We start from the raw sequence: 21347 nt of genomic DNA, 5'->3' as shown, positions 1-21347 counted from the left end.
ACCAAGAACCATGAGGGTTTTGCGCCGAGGCACTTTCTCTCTCTCGAAACTAGTAGAGAGAGAGAGAGAGAGAGAGTGATTTCTTCAAACCTCTTCTCCAACACAGCAGAAGAAGAACGAGGCGCTCCCTCAGCTCCGTTCTCCGGCTCATCGGCTCCACACATTGTGAGTACTCAAGTTCTTCTTTTTACTTTTCTGGGTTTTTTTTTTCAGAGATTTTTTACTTTTTTTTTATTTTTCCGATGAGAACGCAGGGTTTGGATTTAGCGTTTGATTTTCTCTGATGGGTTTTCGATTTTGTATTTATTGAGTGGAAAAAGGGTTTCATCTGAAAAATCTGATTGTTTAGGGTTTTTTATTGCTGACTATTGTTGGATTTATTTGTATATTTTTTGGTGATATTTATTTATTTTGTTTATATTGTTATTCTCAATTGGTATATAAATATTTGGATGTGCAAGACATGGATATCATACAAGAAATGCAAGAACTGAAATTGGAAGGGATGATACCCTCTTGTCCTCGGGATTTTCCTCGGGAAATCGTCCACGCGATCCTCATTAGGCTACCTGCTAAGTCTCTGGTCAAATGCACCTCAGTGTGCAAGACATGGAGGTCCATGATCATAAACCAAAGCTTTTTTAGCGTTCATCTCACCCGAAGAGGCAATCTTGCTGGCCAGAATGGCACTCACCTCCTCCTTCTCCACAGGGTTTGTGGTAAGAAGAGAACCATTCTCTTCAAAACGGGTTGCAAGGTGACAGACGAGGTTCACTCTCTGCATTTTGATAACCAGGCTTTTGACGAGGTTCATTTCTTCGTGTAGTTGGAGTTTGTGACGGGCAGATCTATCTTGCGGATGATATATTCTGTTATGCTTACAACTTCTTTATATGTAATCCAGCCATTAGGAAGTTAGTGACCCTTCCCATGCCTGATGTCACCTTTAGCACGCATCGTGGATATGATGCTTCTATTGGCTTTGGTTTTGATGCTATTAACAACGACTATAAGGTCGTGAGAACTGTCACTCTTTTGGAGCAACATGGGTTACCAACTTTAGGCGAGGTTATTCCCTAGCCAAGGGTTCATGAACCAGTCTTGGTTGCATTTCTCCTGCATGTCTGATAGATAAAGCTGCTCCCAATGTTTTTGTTAATCGGGCTCTTCATTGGCCTGTGTGTCGGAACACAAAGGATGAACGTAACTATTTTATATTGAAATTTGACTTGTGCTGAGGTGTTTCGTCGGATGTCTTTGCCACACTTTTAAATGGAGGTTTGAGTTGGAATTGCGATTGACTGTTACAGGAGATAAAAAATCTGTTGCTCTGTTTATCTTGGATATGGGGTCTGAAGATTATGCTCTTGATATATGGGTAACGAAAGAGTACGGCAGAAAGGATTCGTGGACCAAATTGATGACTCTCGGTCCACAAGGTCTGGAAAGATTTTAGACAGTGTGGTGAAGTATTGTTGTTGCCGAGCAAAGAATCAAGTCACGAGTTGGCATCACTGGACCTTGTGAGCAAAGAAGTTCGAAATCTTGGGATTTCCGGATTTCAATTTTGCTCTGCTCATTTTCATGAAGGGTGCCTCATCTTACTGGACAAGACCAATGCGGAGTCGTACTAAGAAATAGATAGAACAGGTAATTTGATTATAGCAGTGCGATCAGAACGTTGCATGTTAAGAACATTTTATTTCTTTGTTTTCCGGATTTTTATGTTCATCAACACTTTGATTGGTGACTATGTCGTTTTGAGTTTTTGACTAATATAATAACTCGTGATGAATTTAAACAGTGGACTGATGTCGTTGCTGCTACTGTAGTGAAGTTTGAAGTTCGTTTATTCATATTTCATGGTTCTAATTTCTGCGGTAATAGAATATTAGAATTGTGCAATAGTTCATGCGTTGAATGCTTTTGCAGTTTGAATTTCGAAATGCTACCCATATGCTAATCACAGGATGTGAATTGAAAACAAAACACAAGTTCAAGTCCAAATAACTAGTATACTAAAGAGCCAAGTACTGTAGAAATATATACAACATAAGAAAAATATGGACTAGTTCTTGTTAAACTGTCTAAGAAATTACTAAATTTCCTTACTCGAGTAATTAGTGATTTGCAAGTTGACCAAAACCAACCGTTATACATTGTAACGGGTGATTAACGGCTCCACTCGTTACCAACCGAACCCGGTATACTTCAACACAACTGCAATTTTCTTGTGAGTTCGGATCATGTTAGCCGGTCGTGTTATTGTAACGGCTCCGGTCGTTACCAACCTAACCCGGTATACTTCAAAACCACATGTTTATTGTATGTACGTATGGTATGACATCTTAATTAATCTTCAACTGATCATGCAAGAGATGAACATCTTTTTGTGAGCGATGCGTCATGCCTTTGTACACGCCTGGATCGTCTTCGTAAATGTCCACCAAGCCAGTAATGCAGAGATCAAAATGTGGTTCCAAAAGACAACTTAGTATTTTGAAGTTGATGATTTGCAGGGTGAGTTTCATACTAAGGCTCAGGAGAGAAACGTTCATCACTGGAAAGAAATCCAGTGCCAAATAAAGCACGGATCTTATTCTCTAAATCAAATCAACTAGCTTTCCAAATAAAAATTGCCCACCAGTTCAAAGATATTACGAAGAAACTTAATGTTATCACATTTAAGTAGGAGTTTTCAGTTGGAAGAACTCTTAATTGAAGATTTACGGTTTCAAATTTGAGAGATGGCAAGTCATTCGTTTGTGCATGCGGATAATATAGTTGAGAAAAATAGATATAAAAGGGCAACCGTTCAACTCTTGTTGGATCCCATATATCAAGAAAATGTATCCATCGTTCCGATAATTGGGATGGGAGGATTGGGCAAAACCGAACTTGCCCAACTCGTTTTTCATGATAAGGAGATGGTTCAAAATAATTTTCAATGAAAATGTGGGTGTGTGTCAAACAAATTGACTTGCAGACACTAGACAAAAATATTATATTTCTACCACTATATAAACCCAAAAACCTTGAAAAAGATCAAATGCAAAAAATCATCAGGGAGAAAATAGATGAGAAAATATTCTTTTTTGTGTTAGATGATGTGTGGAATGAGAATCATGAGAAGTTGCTTAGCTTGAAAAAGTTATTGATACGTGGTGCAAAAGTTAGTAGAATACTAATAACTACTCGCTATGAAACTATTGGCACGAGATTAGACACATCAAAGACGTAGTTTTAAAGGGTCTAGATAAATTGCTCATTTTTTAAGAGGATGACTTTTGAAGATGGAAAAGAGTCGGGGAATGCAACAACTAAGACAATAGGAAGGAGATTGCAAGCAATTGTTTAGGAGTTCCGCTTGCTATAAGAACGATAGCTCGGATAATATATGTTGAACAATTGGAAATGGAGTGGCTGATGTTAAGAATAAAAGACTTTAAGTCGAGGAAACTGATATTTTTCTCACACCTAAGCTGAGTTACGATGTTCTCCCAACGCATTTGAAGCATTGTTTTGCTTATTGTAGCTTATTTCCCACCCAATTATTAGATTTATGTGCAAAAATTAATTAAACTTTGGATGGCACAAGGGTTCATTAAGTCTTTAGACGAAAATGACAATTTGGAAGATATTGGTTAAAGATATTTTATGTAATTACATTGGAGATCACTTTTCCTGCAAGTTTACTCTGTAAAATAATTACATAAAAAAGATCTCCAAGGTAATTCCATAAAATATCCATAACTAATATCTTTCAAATTATTATTTTCATTTGAAGACTTAATGAAGCGTCATCCCAAGTTTTATTAACTCATGTACAAACATCTCATAATCGGGTAGGAATAAGCTATAATAAGCAAAACAATGCTTGAAATTTGCTGGAAGACCAATGTAACTGAGAGTGGGCAAAATATCAATTTATTTTTTACTTATTCTTGAAAGCATTTTACCCTTAAAACTCAGCCACTTAGTTTCCACGTTCCAGCATACATCATCTGACATATCGTCCTTCATGACAAACAAAACTACTTGATAATTACTGACAGACTCCTCTCTTACTGTCTTAATTGTTGCATTCCGTGGCTTTTTCGTGTCTTCAAAAGTCGATTCTCTTAAATAACAAACAAGATTTTATTTATCCAAACCCTTTAAAATGTACAACTTGGATGTGTCTAATCCCGTACCAACCATTTCACTATGAGTAATTATTAGTATTCTACTAACTTTTGCAACACCTATCAACAAAGCTAAGTCACTTCTAATGATTCTCATTCCATACATCATCTAACACAAGAAGGAACCTTTTCAAATCTATCTTCTTCATGATTCTTTTTTGGCATTTGATTATCTCAAGGTTTTTGGATTTTTCCTTGGTGCCAGATTAAATAATCTTTTTGGCAAGTGTATTAAGTCAATGTGTGTTAAACACACACACCCACATTTTCAGCTAAAAATTACTTTTAACCACCTCTTCGTCATGGAAAACAAGTTGGGCAATTACGATTTTGCCCAATCCTCCTATCCCAACTATCAAAACGAAGAATATAATACCTTGACATAAGATTCAACAAGAGTTGAATCATTGCCCTTTTATCTCTCTCTCAACTACATTATCCGCATGCACAAACAAATGACTCACTCTCTCACTAATTTGAAACGGTAAGATCTTAAGTAAGCAACTCTTCTAACTAAAAACGTCTAAGTAATGCAAAAACATTAAATTTCTTTCTAACATCTATGATCTTATGGGCAATCTTCATCCGAAAAACAAATTGGTTCGAACTAGGGAAGAAAATACGTACTTTCTTTAATCACTGTATTCCTTTCAGCCATGAAGGTCTCCACTGAGCTTCAGTACAGAATTCATCTAGCACATCATTAACTTCAAAAACTAAATCGCCTACACATTGGAGCCACACTTTGATCACTTCATAACTGGTTTGCTTTTGCTTTAAGTCAAGAGCACAAATTAGAGTTGGGCAACAATCAGCTCAAGTTGCTGCAGCTCATCTCCCAGACCCCAAAGCAATCCAATCTCTTTGAAAGCAGGGGAGCTCAAATCTCCAAGGATTCATCCTCACCTTCAGCCATTGCTTTGTTAATCTGATCAGAGGTAATGGTCAAGGTAAGACTAGAGTCTTGGAGACCCATATTGAGCAAAGATTAAGGAACAACGTAGACTAATCGTCCCAAAACGCCAAGGAAAAATAAAAAAGGAACACATTGGACAGATGATCTTGATATTGTTCAGGGATTAGATATTTCAAACTGTGATTGTTGACTGATCAACCAACCAAAGGGATTTACTCTTGAGGGGGCCGTATCAGATATAACAGAATTAAGGTACAAATGAAACTTGAGATATAACCAGATAAATTACATGTGCAAAGCTTATAGCCCAATTTCTAAACACTTAAAAAGAAAAGACAATCGAAACACATAAAAGCTTAGCAAAGATCATATAAACAATCAAGCAATAGAAACACATATTTCGAAATTGATTTTTGAGTAAGCAAAATACCTTAGAGGAGGAGGACCGAGGTAGCTGCAAGCGGCTGAGGAGGATGAAAGACCAAGGTCAGATGGATTGATGGTGGTGCGGCAGGCGAGCAGATGGGATCCGGGTCTGGTACGATGCGGGGACGGCGACGATGTAGGTGGGTCGATCTGGCGGTGCGGGACTGATTAGGGTCTGGGCTTCTTGAAGTGTGGGTGAATGGTGATCGGGTGCGGTCAGACAGCATCGGGTTGGGTTCAAATCTGGTTGCAATCGTCAGGTCGTAATTCAGGCGGACGGAAGATTCATCGCATCAAGGTTCTGTTTCACGACAGATGAGGAGAGATGTAGGGGCACTGGCCCCTGGGTGCAGGCGTTGGGGCGGTGGTTCTGACGTGCATATCAAATACATTTATAGAGAAACTTAAAAAACCCTAATATCTAAAATATCAAAATTATTTAAATAATAAAAAACTTAGGATACTAAGGGGTGGTTTGGTATTGCTGTGCTTTGAAAAAAAACTGCTTCTGCTGTGCTGTGAGAATAAGCATTCACTTTCAACACAGGCCGTCCAAAGCGTGCTCTTTAAAGGTAGACGAAGCTGCCAGACACATAGCTCCTTCCAGCATCTCAAAAATTAAATGAGGTTTTTAAAATGTTAATAATAATTATTTTTTGAAATATGTTTTTTATTGTTTGAACCTGTTTACATAAATGTTCCTTCCATGTGATATATTTTCTTCTTTTTTTCATACATTTTTCAATTTGTTTCTACCCTTTAGATTAATAAATCCAAGAAGGAATCAATAGACAAAAACCAAGCATAATTGCATAGAGATGCTAAAAGTGTGCAAACATCACTACCTTTTTTGGTATGCTTGGTTTTAGATAGATATCTAGATAAGCATTATATTGCGGACAAGAGTCCTTGATTGAACATTGGCGTGGAGTGTGCCCACTACGGAAAATGCCTTCAATTCTTCTTGGTTTCATCAAGACGGATTTCGGGTGTTGAAGAATAGAGTCACACATCATTATTCTCTTTATATTTTAATTTTCCTTTCTTAAGCACATGTTTACGTTGAGTAACGCTTTGCAAAAAATGGTGTCATTGGTACTAAAAGTGATAGGGTTGATGCTTAAAGTTAAAAGTGATTGGGCTGGTGCTTAAAGTTGTAGTGTAACACATTCAAACATTTTACCTTGTATGAGTTAATAAAGAATGACAACATATTAAGATTTCCCGTGGTCCAATGATCATTCAGTTTGTTCAAATTTATTGAGCATTCAACCAAACATCTATTCATGTTTTACGTTGATGATGTTCTTAAGAAAGTTAAAGCATATCCTAATCTTAAAGAGTGGTTCAATGATCGAAACCATATTAACAATTGTTTAGTCGTTTGATTGTCAGTATTTTTATTTTCAATTTATCTAATAAACTATGATTTTTTGCGCTTTTTAGATGATCTAACACCTTTATGTTTAAATGATTTTTTGCAAGAATAACTTTTGAATGAAGAGCTAAAATATAGACGGTTTCGATAATTGAAAATGGGTAGCCTCAACATAAAAAGTTGAGAACATATCCTTATAGGACGGTTAACCCTACAACAAAATCTCCACTTAAATATTGAAAGCAATGAGAAGTGAAACAATAACTACTTCCAGCATGTTAAAGTGGGAAGTCCATACCTGCTAATTATTTTTACCTTCTTTTTCCTGTGCATGATGTTTTTTACTACTTACTAGTGGCAAACTTTTTCACAGTTTACCATCTAGCAATAGATTCCAAAGGTAGGCAGCCATGGTTTTTAACTTTTCCAAGTAAAAGTAAAGAACATCTCCTTGAAAGAACTTCAGCTGGTAGCAAATAGTTTCACCAAATTTCATGAGCTACAGGTGAAACACAAGTTTAATCGTAAGCAAAAGATATTCCGAAGACAGATTGAAGCAAAGGAAAATCCCGGGACTCTACATTTTCCGGTATTAATTAGATCGCTAACAAGAAGATTGTTACATTTACTTGTTTTGATATGAAACATGCCCCAATCAACAATACATTGAAAACAAAAATGTTGGGGCACAGCTCCTACCAGACTAAACAATCTATTCAATCAGTATCTCATAGATTAGAGTTTACAATGATCCGAGGTTCGGTCAAGACTATGTATTGGGTTAGTCCCATATCTTACAAACGAGCTGCATTTAGTATCCAGAGGGTGTTCAGTTTGTGAATCACTCACCTTTCTTGAATAGTTTCGTTTCTGTGCTCTGTCAACGGGATGGGTTGATAAGTACGAATCCAAAATAACACCCTTATCCTTGGAAACAAATCTGGTGTGTGGCCTACTATTTGAAAATTTTCTGCAGGATGCAGAACTGCGAGAATACTCCGGTGCATATAACGTGTTGAAAATTGAAGAGATTGGATCCATATTGCAAGCATCGGCATAATCCACAGTACTGAAAGAGTCTCTAGTACTCTCAGTCGTGAAAGAGGCCTCATCAGAACTTGTAAAAAGGGACCAATCACTTGACGTAGCATCAGAGAACTCCACGCCCATGGGCTCACCATATGTTTCCATCATTGGGAAAACATTCCCATTAGAACTCCTACGGATGCCATTAGTGGTGCTGTTGCCAAAGCCATTTGCAATCTCTGGCCTGATATCATCTGGTAAATGCTCTGGACTAGCAAATTGGCTGCTGTGTTTGCTTTGGCCTGGCCATGACTTCTGAGCTTTTGATGTGCATTGATTTTCTAAATTTGGAACTTGCTCCCTGATAGCTTTTCCAGAAAATCCTCTGTGAGGGCGGGGACAAGACCTGGGAAAGAAAGATGAATATGTAGAACACCACCAATTGAACCCCTCCCAGTTCACAACCACCTTAGTTCGTACTATCTACTAAATGCTAATATATTCCAACATACAATCATATGAATGCTAAAAACCCCAATAAAGAAACGGTAAGGAAAGAGATCATGGTGGGTTCTTTTCAATGCCAATAAGACTCACCTCATGTAAAATAAGATATATGCTCCTTCCATCATAACCTGGCTCATTGAAACGGGGTGAACCTGTTTATGAAGTATGACCAACCTTAGGACCCAAATTCATTGACGGAAAATAAAACAAGAAATATAAACTTCAATCATTCCTTTGTCTGTCAAGCATATGCACCAAGGGAAACCATGTCAACACTCAAAAAGCATAAATGCAAGGAAAGCAAATAAAAGGAATTCTAACCCAGAGACCCCCTTCCATTTGTTGTTATGGAATAAACTACAGGTATTAATGTCTTATCAAAATCATGACACTGATAATGGAGGCTCTTTCACCGACTTCAATTTTTTTTAGCAAATTGGGATTCTTCCAATATTTACACGCAATCAGCAGGTATAAATCTGAACTTCCATTTTATTTGTGTTTAATGAAAACAAATTTAAACCATTATTGCAAAATCCCAAAAGCCTTGCACTAAAATGTTGATTAGAAAAGGTGTTTACCTCAGTGTCATCTATCCTGAACCAATTGCCTCGCATATCTTTCACATATGCCACATAATGTCCAGAGAAAGATGCATTCTGAGTATCCAAATGCACCACAACACCATAGAGCAAGTAAAGAGGAGGAATGTCACCCGTTCCAGTCATAAATGGAATCATATCCAGCACGTCTGGAAAAGTGATGCACTTGTTTATTTTTCCATATTTTCCCTCCTGGTGAAGAACCAGCTGTTATTTAGGATTCCAGCAACAGAAGTAGTGCCCAGCATATAAAACCAGAAAGCCCTACAGTTATCTAGCAGGAAGGTGCCAAATCTGATAATCCTTTTTTCATGGGTGGAAGTTGGAAGCACGAGATGACTAGGGGTTTGAATTGTGATTCGAACCAAAAACCAGAAAATTCTTCACTCTCAAGTCTCAATGCTAAATCTAATCAATACCTGAAATCTCTTCAAGACAATTGTGAGGATATTTGGTGCCTCATGTATGCTCAATTGCTTCCTGGCTCGAACATATGCAGCACACCTTTTCCACAAAAAATGTGAGTTTGTAAGTCACTGAAGTTCTACTGTAAAACTAAAAACTCATACATAACCTGGGTTCTAACAAATACTAAATTTAGGTTACCAGACCTTCCACATCTGTACATGTTTTCTCCATCCAAATCTTCAGGGGTTGTAAACTGAGTCAACGCATCTTCAAGTGATTCAACCCAACCAAATATCTCTAAGGTAAGATCCATGATGTTCTCATATCGTTCCGACTCATGATGACATCTCAAACACTTGACCTGGTGGCATTAACATTGATACATCCATGATTAGTGTGGGCAAAGAAGAACATAACTTAAAAAACAAGGGAAACAAATAGCAGTTTGATGAAAAAACGATTTATAACAACTTGAGAAGTGCGCAAATACGCAATAAGCACCTTTGATCTGAGATGTCCGCCAAATGTATGTTGTATAAAAGTTGTTTCTTGCAATCTAGGATCAACCTTGTTTTCACCACCCAGCCCCTCCAAGCATATAGATTGCATTGACGTAACTAGAAGCCTGGATAAATACCGCACACATGATATACTAAAATTCCTTCCACAAAATTTGAAACTTCAATATTTTAAATATAATTTCTAAAGCTGAATACATATGGAGGTTGGTACAGATACAAATGCTTGCACATCAGTATTAAGAAAAGGAACACATAACTGGTAAGTTTAGACAGACCTTAAGAATTCATGTGCATCTTCTTGACTTCCATCACCAATTTGGCAATTGATACTCCTCATATGAAAAAGAATTCTGCTAGGAGAAAGTGGGCCCCCACTTTCTCGTAGCATCATCACATGTTGCTCCAGCTCACACATGAGACACCAATCTTTACCACAACCTAGTACATATCACAAGCAAAAGTGATTCAAATGTGCTTATAAACAAAACGCCAACATGGAAATTCCTTGGAAGATTAAAGGGATATGAGGAAAGGTAAGTACAGGCTCTTGAATGTGATCTGCGAAGCAAATAGATAATGAGAGGCTTTGTGCAGGTTAAGCACTGCAAGACAGCATTTGCATAGCAACTGCAAGAAAAATAAATTATTATTAATCACGATAACCCAATGATACAACACATCAACTATGAAAAAATTAATGGTTCAATTTCAGGACTTTATTTATATGAATCTGATTATCAACAACCCATCTGCATCTCCACAAAGTACATTAGTCACCTTTTAGTCAAACTTTATCTCTCTTCTATTACTATTAGTCATATATTCTTTTATGTATTAAGAAAAGTAAAGGTTATCATAAGAATTCAAAATCAGGAAATTACAGGCAGGCTATGCAGACGATCACCAAAAATTACAACACATGAACTAATGTATTACTAGAAGCAGTGCAATGAGATCAATACTTGTTTTACTTCTGATCTAGTCATCCTAATCAACAAAACTTCACCTCTTTATTTTACCATTAAGTATGAATGGAGTGTTCATTTCTAATCTATGAAAGAGTTCAAAAAGAAATTCTAATCCATGAAACTAATAATGCAAACATAAGCTATCATAATTTACCTGTTCCCACAATTCAAAAGGCCCCGAGGTGATAAGTCAAAGACTTCACACCGAAAGTACTTCACAAACTCATCATAAGGGAACAGGACCTGAGAGGCAAAGAGCATAAATCAGTGACAAGTCCATTCAACTCAGAATCAGAAAAAGAAGATAACTCATGGAGAAGGATAGTAAACAATTCAGGAGACATATTATGGTGATATATTCAAACAGAGATAGTGACCTTCTTAGTTTTCTGTCGGTAACCATTCACTTCAGGGACTTCCTGTCTGGTCAAGTTCTTTGGCTTCTCTAGACCCATCATCTTCATGATCCTACTGTTTGCAATTCCATTGCTCCCCTGTGCAGTGGTGTCTCTCATTCTAGTTACTTCTGCAGCACAAACATAGAGTTATAGCAACTATGAAGTGCAAAGGTATATTTACAGAGTAGTGGTTCACTAGACTGACTTGAATCTTCAGCAATATGTCCCTGCCTCTCTATCTCTGAGTAACACTGCTCTCCTGAGACTTCCATTGTTGAATTTGGCAATTTAGACACCTTTCTCCCAAGAGAATATGGAGCTCTTTTAACCTTTATGCTAGCCTTCATTGTCGTCATTTCAGCACATTTGAAATCTGTTGTTTCATCATTGGATAATATTTCCCCTTTAAGGGAATTTCCTCCATTTGGAATGAAGTCCAACCCATTTTCATGCACATCTATTCCACTTTTTGAAGAATATGCCGAGGATGTTAATCCAGAGTTGCTTCTTGATTCATATATGTTGCCATTTTGACCTTGAGACTTATCATTCTCATGCACCATATTTCTTGAAGTAGCCTGTCCCTTTATATAACTATCAGAGATATTGACATTTTGCATCATAGGATTGCACTCCTCTGCTAACTGGGTGTCATAATTTCTTAACTGCAGCCAACAGTATAACATAATTATTAGACATCAAATCACATAATGTATAGACAGATTAACGATAGCAGAATAACAAAGTGACACAAACTTTATGCTCCATGAAAACCTCTTTTGATGAATTAACATTAGAAGATCCCGAATGGGTAGTCCAACCAAAAGATGTTTCTTCAGAAGAATCAAATGTAACTCCAACTTTTTTTCTTAATTCTCTCTGGGATTTTCTGGAAACTCGCTTGTCCACACTTCTTCTCTCCGGCACGGAAACTTGAGAGGTATCAACCGACGCACAGTCAAGCATATCAGGGACACCAGTGCTTGTTGAAGGATAAATTATATTATCAGCTGGTGCTTGCTCCGCTAAAATCTGCTCCATCTTACTCCCAAAGTACTGTGAATTGATGCTGTCATTAGGTGAGAACTTCTCATGAAAAGATTCTCCAAATGAGACAGCCTTAGGAGATGAGCTTGAACAAGTAGGTTCCAACTGCAGGCATTCTTGCCTGTGAACTTCCCTCCAATGAATTATTTGACAATTACCAGAACTGCATATAATCCGTATAAACATTTAGGGACTGAGATCATGTTTGCACCTTTAGCTCATAAGGAGAAATATTTAATTGATAACACGTTCTTGCTGAAAAGTATCACATGTGTTTGCATGTTTCTGTTTTGTGGTTCTCCTTTTTACATTGATAGTACCATATTTGGTACAAGCCTATGAAATTCCCAAATGAGCTACTTGATTTTGGTTAGCTGAATGTTGCACACTTTTTTTTCCTAGCTCGATCTTTAGTTCAGTGCTTGCATTCTAGTTCCCTTTCACAGAAGACTTTAAGAGAAATATATATCACCCACAAGCATAATACACTCTAACTATTTAAGTCATTATTTCCCCAAAATCTAAATCATGGTTTAAGGTAAAATATAAATAGATATTTGAGTTCACTGCTTGAATAAGGTGAAAACTAATGTGACCAAAAGGGATCAAATCAAGTTTTCATTTTTTTCTATTCCAAAACCACAGTTTGAATACACAACACAAGCTCCGATGTTAGGTTATATTATATAACCAAAGCAAGAAATTAAACAGAAGATACAGCTGTAATAGATCTTGAACAAAACACCAATCCTGTAGTGCATATGTCACAATGGTTGCAATACTACAATTTTAAATTCAGTTTCAATCTCTTTAATCGGACAAGCATTTTTTTTGTATTATTGAAATATAAAGGGAGAATATACTGACAGAAAATCTATGTTCTTGCTATCAAATTAGAGCATACCAATATCTGACAGATTTGCATCTAGAGCAGCGGGTTGTAGCTGTACTATAGCATCTGGCACATACTTGAAGTCCATTCTTTGAAGGACTTGAGGAAGACACAGGAGGAATAACAGCAGCAACAGTCATTGCTTCAGCTCTGAGAGCTTCTTCTGCAGCCAGTTGAGCAAGCAAACTTACCCTCTCTCTCTTCTTTGATGACTCACTCCATTTTCCAAGTAAAACGTAAGCAACCAAAGGGAGTACAACGAAAACCAGAAACAGGACCGGTATATCAGCTTCCCTTGGCTCAAGCATGTCCTCACCAGCATACTCATGTCCAATACCCCGTCAAAGCCACTAACCGGGAGATGATCTCTCAAAGTTACAAAATTCAAAATAAATTGACATCTAGGTCGGCAGCATGAAGTGCAAGATAAATCATATTCCACTGGACCACCACTCCAACCTGTCAAATTTTCAGATTTATATTTTTACAAAATATAGTTTTGGTTCAAAACATAAAATTCAAGACTACATATTTCATTTTTGTTCAGAACATTACATATATTAACATTCAAATGACTAAATTCTGAGCCTTGAATTCAAAACAGATTGGTCATTCAACTAAAAAGTAAATATGACCTACATTTACCATAACATTGTTGATATAGCTTGAATCTATTTTGGTTCAATGTGACTAGTGACTACTGTCGTCAAACATTTCATCAGTCCGATAAAACAGAATATACGAAATATTGCTTATTGAAACAATAACAGAACCAATGAACCCTAACGCGTTACAGAAGCAATGTGAACGGCAACAAATCTCTCCCATTTCAGCACACCCATTATTCAAAATCGAAATCTAAGAGAACCCCATTTGAGATATTTATCATTTTTCCCCAATCCTGGCACATACCACGGCATTCTGCTAACCAAATCCCTAAAAGAAGACCCGGCGGTGTTTCACCAAAATGCCAGAAACTCAAAATTTATCTAAAAACTTCTGCAAGAACATTACTTTGGCAAACTTACACTTCCACAATTGAACAAACCAGCTAATTATTCCTGTCATTTCAAATTTAATGAGAAAACGAAAGGGAACCCAGTAAAGAACAAGCAATGCAAATCCGAGATGCAAGTACAAAATAGTGAAAAACCATTGGAAAAGTAGAGAGAGAGAATGGAGCAGCTAGAAGAAGCATACCTGATGCACAAGCAAGAAATCTGAGCAAAACCCAACTCACACTCTGAGCTCTGCTTCCTTCCCTCCACTCTCCTCTTCTGGAAAAAATATAAAAATTGGTTCTTTGATTCCTCAGATGATAAGCTCAAAACAAAACAAACAAAAACTCTTCTTTCACTCTCTCTCTCTATCTCTCTCTCTCTCTCTCTCTCTCTGGTTCTTCACTTCACACTACGCACCTCACTTTTTAACGCTCGGTAATTCTCCTCTGCATCCTCGCAAACGCAAATCAGTGTATGCACATGGAGAATCTGGAAACGTGGCGCGGACCCTTTGGACGCCAAGCCTTCAGGTGCGGGGCCGACCAGACCCATGTTGCAGAGACATGATAAAAGTTAATTCGATTGATTGGTTTGGGGCCGTAGGATCTAGGCCCAGGGGTGGACTAGGGTCAAAAAAATTGTCCGAATGACATGATGGGGAGTTCGGGGGTGGGACCCGCCCTATGACGTTCCCAATAATTTTTAGCATGGGGCCACGTTTAATGGTCCATTCCCAAGAGAAAGAGATCATTTCCGGATTTATTCCTCTTAGTTTATTAAATTAGTGGATCTGTCTTATTGAAACTGATTTAACAGTTATAAATAAAATTTTATTTTAAAAATTATAATAATTTCAACTGTTAAATTAAATTTCAATAACATAAATTCATTAATTTGATAGATTAAGAAGAATAGATTATGAGAGGATCCCTTTACATTCCCATGGGATTGAAGGGAAATTTCGAAGAGAGAATAATTGTTTGCGGAGGCCGACATGGTGAATTGAAAAATTGAAGGAAGGAGGAGAATCGTACTGCGTTTTTTGCCAATAAAGAATTCAAATTTTTGGGGGATCGTGTGATTTTGATGCCTCAATGTCAATGGGTATGCATGAGAGTAAATTAATTAGATGGATCGGATATATTGTTGTGGTGATCGATATCGCTGCATCATAAATGTACAAATGAGAGTATAAGTAATCTCGTTCTTTACTTTATGGTTTTCTATGATAGAGGTATAAACTAAACTCTAAACATATAAGTATTTTAACTTATTACACGATTTTACTTCACCACCTGAATTAATTTTGTGAACGTAAAAATGTTTGCAATGTGCTTTAGACTACATTTTGTTTCCATATGAGTTGCAAAAAATGAAATGTATTGATCACAAAAATGAGTAAATATGTAAATTAAGCATGGATTTTAACTCTACCAAATGGGTTTTGAGCCCTTTTGTAAATTCATCATGGTGAAAATGATGTGAATTTGGTTACAATGAACATGATATTTTATTATTTTTACTCCTACATTTGGGAGTTTAATTTCGACATATTCTATGATTGAAAAATGAGATTTGTAGACACCTTTAACTAATGAGTGTAACCTACATAGCTTATAGCTTAAGCTTTTCATGTAGTAACACTATTTGTGGCAATATTTGAATCCTTTTTACTATTTAAATATGCTCGTTGCGTCCACTTTTTCCCTACCCTATATGTCCTTCGCGAATAGGCTAAAGCCCCAGCTAGTGCAATTGTAGTAAACCTTGTGATTTCACGTGCTTCCGCAGTAGGATTCGCCATTTAAATGAAAAGCCTTAGGGGATGGATCCAACGTAAGACTTAGTTTGACACGTTCATTTGTCGAGAAATGATATCTCAAGATTTTTAAGCATGTATCAGTGTGTAGAAAATTTTAACCAAACATCCAATTATCTATCATTTTAATGCATGTTATACATAAAGTATAGTAAAATTTCATGACACATGACAATCATGTTTTATGTGTGGAATAAATTGACTTGTTTTGTATGCCCATAAATTTTACTTGGTGTAGGATTATGCGTTTTCCCCTAAATATGACATTACATTAATGTTTCATGTTTTTTCTTTCACAAGGTGATTTGCCACCCGCCTTTTGGGGCGGGGAATACTCTATTAACCTGAGAGCTTAGGGTGTGCTTAATTTGACCTCAACATGAGGAGACAATGAATTACTCACCCACTCGACTCATCCATCATACAGCCAATCACTTTACCGCTTTGCTTCCTTACCCACTTGATGTTTCATAATTGGGTAACGTATATAATAAGGATTTTTCCACTACCATCGATTAGGTGGTGGTGCTTAATTGATTGGGTTAATAGAGAACAATTTGCATAATGTTTCTAGATGGTAGTTGGCAATCATGTCCATCAAGAAAAAATGGTTGCAGCTGAATGTGATATGGAGAAGCATTTAGCTTGAGTCTTGTTTGCGTTCGATTAGTCATGATGATAGAATGATTCCAAAGCTGGATCCGTGTAAAGTTGTTTTATGCCTTGTGTTTCAAGGCATTAGACCTCATCCTACTCAAATCATTATGCTTCTCCATGTATCATAAGACCCTTTCTCTAGATGTTATTTTTCGAGTTAAATTTTGACAGTTTTGTGCGTGATTCTTTTTGTTGTCGTTGTTTAGTTATCATAAATGTGGATGTTGATCAATAGATTATAAATGGGTCTTCTTCATGCGAGATAAATCGATTTAAGATTTCTCAACTTGTGATACGACGCTCCATATTTATGGTTGATGTTTAAACTATTAGTCATTTATTTGATGTCATTTGGGCTTGACCCTCCCCTCCTGCTGGGCAGGTGTTGAGCCATGTGGCCCGTGTGGCTCTCTTCTTTTTGTAATTTTAGTTATTTTCCAACATATTTTCTTTTTAAATACTAACAGAATAAAACGTGAAAAATATGGCAGCCTTGTTTTGCGGTTAAGCAAAAGAAAATTAAAAATCCTACTAAAAAATGAATCTAGCTCTAATTATTGCATTATTCAACAGCAGCCAATGAATTTAGCCTTGAAAAAACAAATGGTAATAATATCATAATTACAACCCAAAATAAAAACAAAAACTAATGATCAAGATGAACCGCTAATTATAATTCCCCAGTAGTTGTTTCCTTCCATAATTCACCCACCATCAACTACCACTCCGTCTCCAACTCCAACACCAACACCAACACCAGCATCTGCAACACTTCAAAACCCACCAACCCTCAGAGCCACCGTAAACCGCCATGGATTTACATCCCGTGCAGGAAGACCAGCAGGACCCAAAACCCAGAAGCTACTGGAGCAGATGGAGCAAGCAGGACTTCTTCCCAGAACCCTCATTCCAGAACTTCAATTCCTACAAGGACGCCCTCTCCCACACCCCCTCCCGCCTTAAGGACCGCCTCTTCCACCGCTCCTCCGACTCCTTCGAGCTCCTCCAGCTCCCCAAACAGAGCGAGAATCGCATGAAGCGCTGCCTCACCTGGTGGGACTTAATCTGGCTCGGCTTCGGCTCCGTCGTTGGTTCAGGCATTTTCGTCATCACTGGGCAGGCGACCCGCGAGAACGCCGGTCCCGCCATTGTTTTCTCCTACGCCATCTCTGGCTTCTCTGCTTTGCTCTCGGTTTTGTGCTACTCAGAGTTCGCCGTCGAAGTCCCAGTTGCCGGCGGGTCGTTTTCGTATCTTCGGATCGAGTTGGGGGACTTTGTGGCGTTCATTGCTGCGGGGAACATCCTCCTGGAGGCTCTGGTGGGTTCGGCAGGGCTCGGAAGGTCTTGGTCTTCTTACTTTGCCAGCATTTTAAGGACTGATGACACCGATTTTCTGCGAATTCGGGTAAAGTCTCTGCCTGATGGGTTTAATCTTCTGGATCCAATAGCTGTTGTGGTGCTTTTGGTTGCTAATAGTATTGCAATGAGTGGGACTAGGAGGACTTCTGTGTTGAATTGGATTGCTTCCATTGCTAGTGGTTTGATCATAGTGTTTATATTGATTGTTGGGTTTGTTAAGGGTAAGACTGAGAATTTGGTGCCCTTTTTCCCATATGGGGCAAAAGGCATTTTTGAGGCGGCTGCTGTTGTGTACTGGTCTTATACTGGTTTCGATATGGTTGCTAATATGGCCGAGGAAGCGAAGAAACCCTCGAGGGACATACCGGTTGGTTTGGTTGGTTCTATGAGTCTGATCACAGTGGTTTATTGCTTGATGGCTTTGGTGTTGTGTATGATGCAGAAATACACTCAAATCGATAAAGATGCCGCTTATTCGGTTGCTTTTGAGGCAATTGGGATGAGTTGGGCTAAGTACTTAGTGAGTATATGTGCCCTCAAGGGAATGACTACAAGTCTGCTGGTTGGCTCTATGGGGCAAGCTAGGTATACCACTCAGATTGCAAGAGCGCATATGATTTCACCCTGGTTTGCTTTGGTTCACCCGAAAACTGGAACCCCCATTTATGCTACTGCATTGGTAACCTTAATTAGTGCAGTTGTTGCTCTATTCACAAGTCTGGATGTGCTGTCAAGCGTCTTCTCTTTCAGTACGCTCTGCATATTTATGTTTGTGGCTATTGCATTGCTTGTGAGGCGATATTATGTTAAGGATGTGACACCAACAACTGATTTGGTCCAATTCCTTGTATGTTTGTTCTTAATAATCGGTGGTTCTACTGGAATTACAGCGGTTTGGAATAAAGGCATGCGCGGGTGGGTTTGGTATGTTGTGCTTTCTGTGATTTGGTTATCGGGGACTTTGTGGATGGCATTGCTTCCAAAGCACCGAGTTCCTAAGGTTTGGGGGGTTCCACTTGTTCCGTGGTTGCCTGCATTGTCGATTGGAATTAATGTTTTTCTCATTGGGTCTCTGGGTTATGTTGCATTCTTGAGGTTTTTCATTTGCACTGCGGTTATGGTTCTCTACTATTTGTTCGTCGGTGTTCATGCAACATATGATGTCGCTCACCAGATTGAACAAGAACCAAAAACTGAACAGGGAAATGAAATCGCATGCTTGTCTACTATTTGACAGTCGGTGTAGATGCAGCATGTGATGTAGCTCAACAGGTTGAAGAAGAACGAAGAACCGACAGTTGAAGGGGTTTATTTAATTGGGAATTTAAGAGATTTTAATAGATTTATAAATCTATGTATTTTTATGGAGTTTAATTGATTTGTAAAGATTCAATATAAAATTTTGATTCAATTCCTTCGAAATATCATGGGGAGAGATGAGATTTGTGGATACTTAAAATACAATACAAAATCTCTCAAATTTCTTCTAATTCCTCAACTTTTCTAAATTCTTTAAATTCTAATTCTAATTGAATACACTCGAATTTCTAAGGATTTTAATAAATTACCTTAAAATCCTGATTGAATACATATTAAATTTCAGAGAATCACTTAAAATCCTGATTGAATACCCCTAGATTCATTAAAAGAATTTAAATCCCTCAAAATCCTAATTGAATACACCGCTGATATCTCTTGAGAGAATTTGTGAGTATAAGTTATCGCATTAGAATGTCTAGTTTTCCATATCTTCAGTTTTGTTTTTCTTGTTGTTTTAGTTTCGACTAAAGTTAAATTAGTTAATGGGAACAAGGTAGTTTATACGATGAAGGAAGTCAAGTTTCCACCATAAAACCAAAAAGTGTCCCAACTCGTTGTATGCACATCTACGGTCCTTAATTCTCCGACGTAGGATTCACAATATCAAATATTGGCATGATTCTGTTTTCATCCAAAATCCAATTTTATGTGAGTTGGTTTTAGGTGAGGGGGAAACAAAGTGCGAATGACTGTACATGTGCTTCACAGAATTGCTTTGAGGCTTTAGATTGAATGCTTCATTAAACTGTGTCATGTAATTAACAACCGTAAGTAAATGACCACGGTCAAGATAAAGAAAATAATGAGACAACCACATGAGCAAAGAGAATGAGAGATAAAAGTTTATCATAAGGGGTGGTTTTGCAATGAGGCGAACACACTATCATAACCAACTGTTCTAACTCATATTTACATTCCTCAAGTATAAATTTTAGGATCCTTGATTATTGAGAAATTGGACGAGTAACACTCTAACAGAATGCCAATAAGTTGATCAAGTTGGTCATTGTTTCTTCATTTGGGTTGGAGCTCAAAATTTATGAGTTGCCCATTGGGAATTGGGTTGACATCTAAATTGGTTTTCTCCATACTGGACTCCCCTGGCCCCAGGCACCTTATATTTGATGAGTTGTACTTGTGCAGGGTTTCTAGGGCCCGGTCCTATTTTGAGCCCTCCAATGCCACTTGTTTTCATTTTCTTGGTTCGCTTGCAATTTTCCTTCATACCACCTAAATCTCAACCCTAATATCACCATTTCTGCATTCACTTTCCACTTTTTTTCACCATCTCCTCTATTTCCCATCATCCCCCTTTCCCTAAATCCCAAGTCTTTGTAATTTTGGGGTGTTTAGACAACCTCGTTGATCTCTTCACGAAGCTACTATTGAAGTTTACTTTTCCGAAGTTTGTCCAAGGAGTTACATTGCCTCATTTGCAATGCTAGTAGTTCTCAAGGGGAGTTTTGTCAAAATCAAGGGAGTATTATGTAGTATACTCACTTGGCCTTAATGTATTATTTTTTCCTCATATCAAAAGCACTTTTTTCCACAAGTTTTTGCTAACCTAAAGAGGTTTGGCACCCACATCAGGTTGGTCATACCTTGACTTGTGCATTTACTGCCGCCTTTCATCTCAAGCATTGATATTGCATTAACTCATCTTTTCTCCTTAGACTACAAGTTTGTCCCATTGAATTTACTGTAACTAGATTTTGGTTAGACTATGCTCCTAAGTGCATCACTACTTAAAGACTCGAGCATGCATTGCATGTGCCTAACAAGAATATTTGATTAGTCGCTTCCATATTTTCTTGAATACCTAATGCAACTTCTTTAGTTCTACACAAAAGGAGGAGTATTGCAGTTAATATTAAATAGGAATGTGATTGTATAAACTAAAAGTAAGAATCTTATAGGA

General features: G+C 37.6%; 2 protein-coding genes and 1 long non-coding RNA gene across 4 annotated transcripts; 1 reads left to right on the top strand and 2 right to left on the bottom strand.

The window, feature by feature from the left end:
• Nucleotides 1-4795: 4795 nt before the first annotated feature.
• Nucleotides 4796-5731, bottom strand: LOC137725690 (uncharacterized). Its single transcript, XR_011067535.1, has 2 exons — nt 5531-5731; nt 4796-5112 (listed from the first exon to the last, which is right to left on the bottom strand). It is a non-coding gene; the product is annotated as an uncharacterized lncRNA (long non-coding RNA).
• Nucleotides 5732-7604: 1873 nt separating this feature from the next.
• Nucleotides 7605-14687, bottom strand: LOC137725443 (ubiquitin carboxyl-terminal hydrolase 15-like). Of its 2 annotated transcripts, none has more exons than XM_068464128.1 (14): nt 14474-14687; nt 13286-13732; nt 12091-12544; nt 11540-11999; nt 11314-11462; nt 11091-11179; nt 10510-10595; nt 10244-10406; nt 9949-10072; nt 9651-9808; nt 9459-9543; nt 9019-9231; nt 8528-8589; nt 7605-8336 (listed from the first exon to the last, which is right to left on the bottom strand). In XM_068464128.1, exons 2-14 carry the CDS (start codon nt 13579-13581, stop codon nt 7640-7642), a joined length of 3036 nt encoding a protein of 1011 aa, XP_068320229.1. In that variant the 5' UTR covers nt 13582-13732; nt 14474-14687; the 3' UTR covers nt 7605-7639. The 2 variants fall into 2 exon arrangements, with proteins under 2 accessions (XP_068320229.1, XP_068320230.1); XM_068464129.1 differs by having other exon boundaries at nt 12109-12544; nt 14474-14686.
• A 2659-nt stretch (nt 14688-17346) lies between these two features.
• LOC137726520 (cationic amino acid transporter 8, vacuolar-like) lies at nt 17347-19555 on the top strand. The gene has a single exon (XM_068465454.1). The coding sequence runs from the start codon at nt 17562-17564 to the stop codon at nt 19341-19343; it is 1782 nt and encodes a 593-aa protein (XP_068321555.1). The 5' UTR covers nt 17347-17561; the 3' UTR covers nt 19344-19555.
• The last annotated feature ends 1792 nt before the right edge of the window (nt 19556-21347 follow it).

Source organism: Pyrus communis, chromosome 2 (assembly GCF_963583255.1).
Source record: "Pyrus communis chromosome 2, drPyrComm1.1, whole genome shotgun sequence".
In the NCBI taxonomy this organism is placed as follows: Eukaryota; Viridiplantae; Streptophyta; class Magnoliopsida; order Rosales; family Rosaceae; genus Pyrus; species Pyrus communis.
The sequence above is the reverse complement of the archived record's forward strand: the minus strand, read 5'-3'. Positions and strand labels throughout refer to the sequence as shown.